The sequence below is a fragment of the Drosophila miranda genome, chromosome XR (assembly GCF_003369915.1).
Source record: "Drosophila miranda strain MSH22 chromosome XR, D.miranda_PacBio2.1, whole genome shotgun sequence".
Classification (NCBI taxonomy): domain Eukaryota; kingdom Metazoa; phylum Arthropoda; class Insecta; order Diptera; family Drosophilidae; genus Drosophila; species Drosophila miranda.
This window is the reverse complement of record NC_046674.1, coordinates 26,552,442-26,563,555: the sequence shown is the minus strand read 5'-3', so window position 1 is coordinate 26,563,555 and position 11,114 is coordinate 26,552,442. Positions and strand designations below refer to the sequence as shown.

The following is an 11,114-nucleotide window of genomic DNA, read 5'->3' as shown; positions in this document are numbered from 1 at the left end:
GGACCCCCCCGAAAATTGACCAAACTAGGCTGACTCCAAAATCACAGGTGAAATACCTAGGCACAGTACTGGACAGCAAGCTGGCATGGAGGCCCAATGTAGTGGAAAGGGTGAAGAAGGCTACCATTGCGCTTTATGCATCCAAGAAGATGCTCAGCAGCACATGGGGCCTGTCACCTGCTCTGGATCTACATCTCGGTGGTGCGACCAACTCTGCTGTATGGAGCCTTAGTGTGGTGGCAGGCTATTGAAAAGAAGACATACCATAAGCTTAAGGAAAAGACTCAGCGACAGGCTCTGCTCTGTATTACAGGGGCGCTGAGGTCAACCCCAACAAAAGCACTCGAAACTATACTCGGAATCGACCCCCTGGACATTCACGCTCGCCTGATTGCGGGAAAGGCAGCACAACGCCTTATAGCATCAGGAAACCTATCCATACAAGGATACGGGCACAGTTCAATTGGCAGGGACATGACCAGATCAACTGATTACATGACCCCCCAAACTTGCCTTGACGTCAAAACAACCACATCTTTGGGACCTGAAGACTGGAAAATTGGAAGGGACCAAACTGAGCACCTCAATATATACACAGACGGCTCCAAGATGGAAGGAGGAGTAGGAGCGGGCCTATACTGTACAGACCCTGAGATAAGGCTGTCGTATAAGCTACCGGACCAATGCAGCATATTCCAGGCAGAAGTTTTTGCCATCGGGAAGGCAGCGGAGGTCGCTCTCCTAACAGAACGAGCACACGATGCGGTCAACCTATTCGTCGACAGCCAAGCGGCGATAAGATCCATGCAGTCGTCCGCGGTCAGTTCCAGAAGTGTCTTGGCGAGCAGGGAGGCATTAGACATCCTAAGCAGACAGACAAGGCGATCTAGAGAAGCAGGCTAGAGCACAGACTGATAGCAGGTGGAGGAGTACCACCACCTGCAGAACCTCGAAGATAATGTGCAAGGAGCGCACCGAGAAACTTAGCCACTACCTACTGCACCTACCACGAAAGGACTGTAGATTGCTAGTGGGGATACTAACAGGTCACTGTCTGGCTGCTGCACATGCAGCAAAGCTAGGCATCACCAACAGAGACAGTTGTAGGAAATGTGAGGAACCTGGGGCTATCGAAACCCTGGAACATCTCATCTGCAACTGTCCGGCTCTCTCAAGGGAGAGGAGGAGATACCTGGGCGCCCCAGTGTTGGCATCACTGGAAGATGCCTCCAAAAGGACGCCACAGGAACTGCTGGCCTATGCTAAAAACACCTCGATTCTCGGGGACTTTTAAAACCACATTAACACTCCCGCGATGGTTCATACACCCCCCATCCGGATAACTAAGGGCCATATTGGCCTATGCGTGGCCCCGCTGAGGGCCGTCCGGGTTAACCTAACCTAACCTAACCTATATGTTTTGGATTGGATTTTGATACATTGATCGGATCGATTGATAATCGATTCTCAATACGACCGATCGCATGTAATAACTAGTACAATTTTTGCATAAATATTAAACAAGAGCAAAAGTGCCTGGGTTCTAATGGGTGTGCGGGTCCGCGAATAGGTCCTATAAATGCAAGACCGAAGATCTGTATACAGTCGCGTGCGTGTATACAAGTATTATTTGTTTTGTTTTCAAGATCAGATTTCGGGCGAAGGCGAAGGCGAAGGCGAAGGTGAGGTGTGGCTTGACTGTGTTGATGTTCGTGTTGATGCTGATGCTGGAGCTGCTTAGGGCAGTAGGCTGGACTGAAGCTTCTGCTGGTAGTCCTCCACGGCAGAGCTCAGGCGCTGCATCGGCGTGCTCATGCTCTTCTGCAGCATCTGCTTGGCCTGTCCTCCCAATCCGCTTCCGCCTGGGCTGCGGCCTGCTGCTGAGCGCGGGCCTCGTCCGCGATGTGCACAAAGTGGCAGCGCGGCCCGTAGGGGCAGAAGCCGACGCTGTGGAAGGTGCGGCAGTACTCCGTCTTGTACTTGGGATGGCGCTGCAGGTTGCGCAGCTCGTGGAAGCCGTGCGCGAACTGGCACTTCTCTCCGTACTTGCACTCGCCGGCCTCCTCGAACGGGCGGCACAGCTCCGTCTTGTAGCTGCAACACACAAAAGAAGGGAAGAGCCACCAAGAGCATTCTGCGGAGTCCGCGTGCCCGAAGCGATGAAGGTAGCTTCGGAAGCAGCCGTGACCACTGAGGAGCTGAGTCAGGTAAAAGTTGACCTGCCCGTGCTTCCTGCTTACCCACGCGTCGATGGACGGGATAAGCTGGTGGGTCCAACGCCCCTTAGTGGTCGTGTCCCAGCGCTGTTGCCACCTTCTGAGACTCTCCTGTTTGCACGCCATGCGTACCTGCCTTTTCGCCGCCGCGTCCATTCCTCTGCCATGTGTTTCCTGGTAGTATGTGGACCGTTCCTCCGCCAGGAATTCCAGGGGTGCTCTGCCCGCGATCACGTGTGCTGCCTCGTCCGAGACCGTTCGGAAGGCACTGGTGATCCGAATCGAAGAGAGGCGGTGCGTGGCTGCCAGACCCCGTGCGTAGCTCGCTGTTCGAAGGGCCTTTGCCCAGATTGGCGCCGCATATAGCATCACCGATCTCGTGACACTCGTTAGCAGTTGTCGCCGCCATTGCTTTGGTCCTCGGGTGTTTAGCATTAGCCTCGAGAGCGCACCGTTGGTGGTCGCCGCCTTCGTGCCCATGTAGGCCAAGTGCTCCCGAAAGCAGAGACGTGTGTCCACCAGGACACCAAGGTATTTGATAGCGCGCTTAGACGAAATCAGAGTATCTGCCACTGAGATGTTGGCCGTCTCGACTTTCTTCCGGCTGGATACCAGCACTGCCTCTGTTTTGTGGGGTGCGAGTTCGAGCCCGACCAGGTCCAGCCACTGTTCAATGCGCGCTATCGTTTGGCTGCAGGTCGTTTCCACGACGGACAGGTCTTTTGCCACCACTAGGACAGCCACATCGTCTGCAAAACCCACCATGTGTACTCCGTGGGGGAGGCTGAGTCGCAAGATGCCGTCATACATTGCGTTCCACAGAGTGGGGCCAAGCACTGAACCCTGCGGGACGCCTGCCGATACCTCGTATTCCTCCGTGCCAGCCTGCGTGTCGTACAAAAGCAGCCTTCTCTCAAAGTAGCTTTGTACCATCCGCTGCAGGTACCTGGCTGTGTCGAAACTCTCCAGCGCCCTTAGGATGCAGCTCCACCTCGCCGTGTTGAACGCATTAGAGTCTAGTTGAACGCGCCTAGAGTGACTACTAGGCAATACTCTTTCCCGCCGCCTTTCCACCGAGTGCCAGCAATTGCACCGGAGGCAATGTCCACCACCTTACGAACGGCGTATATCGTGGATCGGGCCTTGCGAAAGCCGTATTGGTGCGGTGAGAGGTCGCCAGCCTCCGCGATGGAGCGTTCCAGTCGCGCGCAAACCACCTTCTCAAGCAGTTTACCCGCGGTGTCGATCAGGCAGATAGGCCTATACGACGACGCTGTACCCGGCGGCTTGCCTGGCTTGGGAATAAGCACTAGCTTCTGTATTTTCCACCGAATCAAATCGACTCGAGTCGAATATTGAGTAGTGCTCGTTCGATATCGATAGTCTAGTGATGAACAATTGACAAAAATCTGTTTTGTTCTTCTTTGTCTTTTGTTTGAATTGTGATTGGGTCTTTTTCTTTTCTTTTTGTTTCGTTTCGTTTTTGTTTTGTTTTGTTGCATTGCAGAGGACTGCAAGAGGTATATCATCGTTAATAGCGTTCGCCAGTGGATTGGCATTGGCGCTACTGTTACTGTTACTGTTATCGTTATCGTTATCATTATCATTATCGTAGTCTCGTAATCATAAGTATGTATAATTTATATAAAAGTTTATCAAAAAATATCAACTCATATCGCAGTATGTACACAACGTTGCTACTACATAATTTAGCAGGATAATAAATTAAAGAACCTACTCGGCTCTCGGCGATCCGTTTTGGATTGGATTGGAAGACAACGTTACGGTCCAACGTTATATATAAAATATATATGTATACATATATATATGTATTCATGTACATATATTTTGTATATATATGTATATGTTTTGGAGCTGGCAAAAACCCTCTAGCTGAACCCTCCGCGAGGGTGCCGGCTGGGCAATGGACACTGCATTATCCCGGGCGAGGATAATGCACTGTCGCTTGCCTTGCCCGGGGTAATGCAGTGTCTAGCTAAGGCTATGGTCCATCGTCTTCCCGATCTAAAGTCGGGGGAACTGAACCAAGGCCATGGCTAGAGGTGCCTGGCGGCCAGGCATAAAACGCTAGGGGGTGGTCCCCCCGAAAAACATTAACCGGTAGGGACCTTCGGGCCAAATATGGAGGTAGATAAGGAGCAAACACGGGTTGGGATGTCAACCCAAACGTCGGTGGAAAGCGTGACTGCTACCACCGGCGGGCACGGGGAGGAGCAATCCTCTCTGCGTGTCGCCAGCGGTCACACCTCGTCGCCGCGCGGGTGCCGTTGTCGATGCAGACTCGGACCTGGAGAGCGTGCTAAACCTTAGCAAGACCGAAGAGGAAAGCCTTCTCCGCTCGCCGGAACCAGGTACCAGCTCCCTGCGTAGGGAAGGGCCGAAGCGTTCCAGGGAGGGGATGAAGGCAAAAGCTCAGTATAAGGCGGCCCTCAAGTTACTGAGCCGGCTCCAGGGCAAGGCGGATATCTCCCAAGAGGAGAAGTCCAAGCTAGCCTGGGCTGAGCAACGGGTACAGGAGGGCCGCGAATACTACGCGCAGCTGCCGCAGATGAAGGCAACAAACGGTGGATTCGCCAACAAGGTGGAGGAGATGTTGGCCACCAAGAGGCAACGCTCGATCGAGAGTGCTGCCAAAGACACTCCGGCGAGCAAGCGGCAACGCGGGCCCAAGGTGGCCACCCCCCAGCTGAAGACGAGGAAGCCGAGGCAGAAGGCCATGAGCGAGGTGTCCAAGAGACATCTCATTGTGGCCTTGATCGATCGCAGCGATGAGAACGGGAAGATGACGGCGACGCAGTGGAATGGAGGAGGACCCTAGCGCTCCCATGCCCACGTTCGATGGAGCGGGATGGCTGAACGGGGTCAAAATCCTCAAGTGCAATGACGACCCAACGCGGCAGTGGCTGGTGCAGAAGGTGCCCCTACTGGAAGCTCTGTGGGAGGGGGCCAAGCTGGAGGTGGTAGACAGGGAGCTGATCCCGTCCATACCAAAGGCGAAGGTGCTCTTCCCCATTGCTGTCCAGGGGGAGCGAGCACTGAAGCTGCTGCAGAGGCAAAATCCGGACGTGCCAACGGCTGATTGGAAGGTTCTGCATGCCGGTAGCCCACTACCCAACGAGGGGGGCAGCACGTGATCCTCCAGATCAGCAAGATGGCGGAGGACATCCTGTATCCCAAGTTCGGGAAGATGGCGTGGGGCGTAGGTAGCGTATACCTACGGCTGAAAAAGCGCCACCCGAGGATAAAGATGCGCACACCCTCCAGGCAGGCGAGGTCGAGAAGGACCTAGGTCTGGAGACCATAGTGGAGGCCGCCCAGGGTCTTGCGCTGGACGACTCGGAGGAGGAGGAAGACGGTGACGGTGACCTGACAATCATAGTCAACCCGTCGTGCGAGGTTGAGTTAGCCACCCATGACACTAAGGGTGCTGCAACTCAATCTCCATAAAAGCAAGGTAGCGTCGGCGGAGCTCCTCATTGCCATGGAGCAAGGGCCCGCCGACATAGCTTTAGTCCAGGAGCCGTGGATTGCGTCAGGCAACTCTGTGGCCGGACTAAAGTCCTCAAATTACAGCCTTCTCTACTCAACATCGGTAAGCAGGAACAGAACCGCCGTACTCGTACGGAAGGGAATCCATGCTCATCTTATGTCTCATTACAGCACGGATGACCTGACGGTGGTGATGCTGGAGAGCGAGGAAAAGCGCCTAATGGAAGCTTCCTGCTACATGGCACACGACAGGCCCGCCCCGCCGGAAGAACTTAGGAGTCTGGTGACAGAAGCCGGCTCCAAAAATCTCCAACTCCTCATCGGTGCAGACGCCAACGCCCATCACAATGTGTGGGGAAGCCCTGACACCAACGATAGAGGTGAGTCACTCCTAGACTTTATCTTATCCACTAACTTAGATGTAGCAAACGTGGGGAGGAACACACCTTCGTGGGTCCCACCTCGTCAAACGTGCTAGACCTAACTCTTGTCACGGGAAAGAGTACCTTGGTATCTGACTGGAGAGTCCTCGAAAGACCATCCTTCTCAGACCATAAGTACATTCAGTTCAAGTGCGAATTCAAACACTCTTCGAAGATAACAGTCTATAGAAACCCCCGAAACACAAACTGGGTAAAGTTTAAAAAGACTGTTACTTCGAAGCTCGCGAATCCGGGCTCAGTGAAATCCGCGGAGGATATAGAGAAGTCCCTAAAGACCCTATCCAACGAGTTACTGAACGCCTACCATGCATCGTGCAAACCCTCGAGAACGAAGAGGAGGTCCAAGCCACTCTGGTGGAACCGAGATCTCTCTCTCCAAAGGAACAACCTCAAGGAATTCTTCAAGATCGCCAAACAAGCGAACGAAGAGATTGTCAATGAGGAAAATAAAATCCTACTTAGGAGCTACAAGAAGGAAATACGTAAGGCACAAAGGAACTCGTGGAGAAACTTCTGCTCCAACATTGAGAAAGTGCCCGAAACCGCTAGGCTCCGGAAGCTGCTCTCAAAGCAGCCCACAGTACAGAGCCAACTAAAACTAGACAACGGACAGTGGACAGAGGGCAGTAAAGAAGCCCTAACAGCACTAATGGAGGCGCACTTCCCTGGATGCACCGAGGTCACTGACGCCAAGGAGCATCAGGACCTAGCAACTGAGGAACAGCACCCCCCAATAGGTCTGTTAACCACTAAGAGAATCCACTGGGCCATAGACTCCTTCGCGGCCATAAAAGCACCAGGACTGGACGGGATATTCCCAGCCATGATGCAGTTGACCAAAGAGGTTATTACCCCATGGCTCTTCGCAATATACTCAGCATGCCTAAGTACAGGCTATATCCCCATCCAATGGAGAACCTCGAGAGTTGTCTTCCTCCCTAAGGCAGGAAAGTGCAGCCACGTGAGTCCCAAGGATTACAGACCGATAAGCCTTACCTCCTTTCTACTAAAAACACTAGAAAAGCTGTTGGATTTACACATCAGAAATGAGGTAGGGGGACTGATGTCAATAAACCAACACGCCTACACCAAGGGGAAATCAGTGGAGACGGCACTACACTCGCTAGTAGCCACCATCGAGAGCGCCCTTCACAACAAAAAGTATGCTTTGGGAGCATTTGTGGACATCTCAGGAGCATTTAACAACGTGGCAACAACCGCAATAACAAGTCGCCTAGAAGCGAATAACATACACCCTGCAATCAACGTCTGGATCAAAAACCTCCTAAGTTGTAGACGGGTGCAATCGGAGTGGGGCACCGCTTCCATGGTAAAAGGGGCACACAGAGGCACACCTCAAGGTGGAGTCCTATCGCCACTACTGTGGAATTTGGTGGTCGATGACCTCATTAAGAGATTTGAAAGGAAGGCCCCAAAAATAACAGCCTATGCAGATGACATAAGCATACTTATTACGGGTGTATGTCCATCGACCCTCAGCTCCATAATGGAACGTACACTCAGGGAGATACGTGAGTGGGCGGAAGAGGTAGGACTCAGTATCAACGCGGACAAGACGGACCTCATCCTCTTTACCAAGAGGTACAAGGTACCGATATGGACCCCTCCGAAAATTGACCAAACTAGGCTGACTCCAAAATCACAGGTGAAATACCTAGGCACAGTACTGGACAGCAAGCTGGCATGGAGGCCCAATGTAGTGGAAAGGGTGAAGAAGGCTACCATTGCGCTTTATGCATCCAAGAAGATGCTCAGCAGCACATGGGGCCTGTCACCTGCTCTAATGCACTGGATCTACATCTCGGTGGTGCGACCAACTCTGCTGTATGGAGTGTGGTGGCAGGCTATTGAAAAGAAGACATACCATAAGCTTATGGAAAAGACTCAGCGACAGGCTCTGCTCTGTATTACAGGGGCGCTGAGGTCAACCCCAACAAAAGCAGTCGAAACTATACTCGGAATCGACCCCCTGGACATTCACGCTCGCCTGATTGCGGGAAAGGCAGCACAACGCCTTATAGCATCAGGAAACCTATCCATACAAGGATACGGGCACAGTTCAATTGGCAGGGACATGACCAGATCAACTGATTACATGACCCCCCAAACTTGCCTTGACGTCAAAACAACCACATCTTTGGGACCTGAAGACTGGAAAATATATATATACACAGACGGCTGCAAGATAGAAGGAGGAGTAGGAGCGGGCCTATACTGTACAGACCCTGAGATAAGGCTGTCGTATAAGCTACCGGACCAATGCAGCATATTCCAGGCAGAAGTTTTTGCCATCGGGAAGGCAGCGGTCAACCTATTCGTCGACAGCCAAGCGGCGATAAGATCCATGCAGTCGTCCGCGGTCAGTTCCAGAAGTGTCTTGGCGAGCAGGGAGGCATAAGACATCCTAAGCAGACAGACAAGGCGATCTAGAGAAGCAGGCTAGAGCACAGACTGATAGCAGGTGGAGGAGTACCACCACCTGCAGAACCTCGAAGATAATGTGCAAGGAGCGCACCGAGAAACTTAGCCACTACCTACTGCACCTACCACGAAAGGACTAGATTGCTAGTGGGGATACTAACAGGTCACTGTCTGGCTGCTGCACATGCAGCAAAGCTAGGCATCACCAACAGAGACAGTTGTAGGAAATGTGAGGAACCTGGGGCTATCGAAACCCTGGAACATCTCATCTGCAACTGTCCGGCTCTCTCAAGGGAGAGGAGGAGATACCTGGGCGCCCCAGTGTTGGCATCACTGGAAGATGCCTCCAAAAGGACGCCACAGGAACTGCTGGCCTATGCTAAAAACACCTCGATTCTCGGGGACTTTTAAAACCACATTAACACTCCCGCGATGGTTCATACACCCCCCCATCCGGATAACTAAGGGCCATATTGGCCTATGCGTGGCTCCGCTGAGGGCCGTCCGGGTTAACCTAACCTAACCTAACCTATATGTTTTGGATTGGATTTTGATACATTGATCGGATCGATTGATAATCGATTCTCAATACGACCGATCGCATGTAATAACTAGTACAATTTTTGCATAAATATTAAACAAGAGCAAAAGTGCCTGGGTTCTAATGGGTGTGCGGGTCCGCGAATAGGTCCTATAAATGCAAGACCGAAGATCTGTATACAGTCGCGTGCGTGTATACAAGTATTATTTGTTTTGTTTTCAAGATCAGATTTCGGGCGAAGGCGAAGGCGAAGGTGAGGTGTGGCTTGACTGTGTTGATGTTCGTGTTGATGCTGATGCTGGAGCTGCTTAGGGCAGTAGGCTGGACTGAAGCTTCTGCTGGTAGTCCTCCACGGCAGAGCTCAGGCGGTTGAAGACGGGCAAGCGCGGCATCTCCTCCTGCTGCATCGGCGTGCTCATGGTCTTCTGCAGCATCTGCTTGGCCTGTCCTCCCAATCCGCTTCCGCCTGGGCTGCGGCCTGCTGCTGAGCGCGGGCCTCGTCCGCGTTGTGCACAAAATGGCAGCGCGGCCCGTAGGGGCAGAAGCCGACGCTATGGAAGGTGCGGCAGTACTCTGTCTTGTACTTGGGATGGCGCTGCAGGTTGCGCAGCTCGTGGAAGCCGTGCGCGAACTGGCACTTCTCTCCGTACTTGCACTCGCCGGCCTCCTCGAACGGGTGGCACAGCTCCGTCTTGTAGCTGCAACACACAAGCGAAGGGAAAGAGTAAGTCACATGTGAGGCACGTCTGGCGCATAATGAAAGATCTGACAGATCTGGGGGGAGGGGGGGGGGCACTCACCGAGATATGTTCATGGGCTGTTGGAGCAGCGGCTCCAACTGTGTGCGCTGGAGCGTACGGTGCAGATTCATGTTCCCCAGATTCTCAATGATGATCACTAAGGAGGCAACACCCTGCTGCTGCTGCTGTTGTTGGATCTGCTGCTGGTGCAGAGGGTGGCGCTGTTGAGCCGGCTGTGAGATGGTGCGTGTGAGGGCGCCATAGAGGCGGTGCTGCTGCGACTGTGACTGCTCCATGCTGATATCCAGGACGAGTTGATCCGCTGTCTGCTGCTGATGGTGCTGGTGCTGCTGTTGCTGCTGCGGCTGGTGATGATCGCTGGCCACCTGCGAATGGGAGAGATACGTTGAAATCAATTTCCATTGCTGCTTGGGGATACGTAACGCGAATGTTTCGCAAAAACTCAAAAGACTCAAAAGGGATCGGATGATAAAGAGAGAGAGGGCGAACGAACAAGGGCGAAAGAGGGCGACGAGTAGCAAAGACACGGCTCAAATGGTGTTGGATACTCTTACTTTTAACTTGACCTATAAGCAAAAAAAAACCCCACACACACACACACACAGAGACACATTGGTCTAGCGGCAGCGACTGCAGCAACAGCGCTATTTCGGTAAGCAGCGACTGAGGCAGAGGCAGCGAATGCGCACCACTTGCAGCGTGGGGATATTGCAAGAGTCACCAATGCTTATAATTTTCCACACATTAACCAACGACACACGGACACAGGAACACACGAATACACTCCCATACCGCTGCTGGACAAAGGGCTGTGGGGGGCCACCATTGGCCACCAATGGAAGGGTGGGGGGTACCTACTTGTTCCTTTGTTGTTCCGTTTTGCTTATCCTTTATCCTGAACTATTTTCTGTTGGACTTGACTTTATTTTTGTTATCGGAATCGAATTTGAATGTGGAATATCTACATATTTTAGAGTTGTGATCACTGAATGTCACAGGTCACTGTGATAGATAAATATAGATACAATATAGTATGTGAATTTGTACGTGGAGCAGGACCCTTTGATTCCGACATCAAATCGAATATTTTAGACTGGTGTTTTCCAGTGCAGACCCGATCCTAATGTTCTGCATGTTCCAAATGTGGGTGCTGTTATACATCTACACGCATCCAATTGTCTACAACGCCTGGTCAGACTTC

At 52.4% G+C, this 11,114-nt stretch overlaps 1 protein-coding gene across 2 annotated transcripts; it reads right to left on the bottom strand.

The window, feature by feature from the left end:
* Positions 1-1,801: 1,801 nt before the first annotated feature.
* LOC117186541 (protein TIS11-like) lies at positions 1,802-11,016 on the bottom strand. 2 transcript variants are annotated; one of them, XM_033387469.1, is made up of 3 exons: positions 10,772-11,016; positions 9,953-10,278; positions 1,802-2,094 (listed from the first exon to the last, which is right to left on the bottom strand). In XM_033387469.1, the coding sequence occupies exons 2-3, from the start codon at positions 10,186-10,188 to the stop codon at positions 1,812-1,814; spliced, it is 519 nt and encodes a 172-aa protein (XP_033243360.1). In that variant the 5' UTR covers positions 10,189-10,278; positions 10,772-11,016; the 3' UTR covers positions 1,802-1,811. The 2 variants fall into 2 exon arrangements, with proteins under 2 accessions (XP_033243360.1, XP_033243359.1); XM_033387468.1 differs by lacking the exon at positions 1,802-2,094 and adding an exon at positions 9,183-9,850 and having other exon boundaries at positions 10,772-11,013.
* Between the last annotated feature and the right edge of the window lie 98 nt (positions 11,017-11,114).

What these genes read in the sequence shown, in the direction of transcription:
- LOC117186541 (XM_033387469.1), bottom strand. Translation starts at nt 10,188, where the DNA reads ATGGAGCAGTCACAGTCGCAGCAGCACCGCCTCTATGGCGCCCTCACA. An exon ending in CAGCCCATGAACATATCTCG is followed by an intron (nt 2,095 to 9,952) that starts GTGAGTGCCCCC and finishes TGTGTGTTGCAG; the next exon opens with CTACAAGACGGAGCTGTGCC.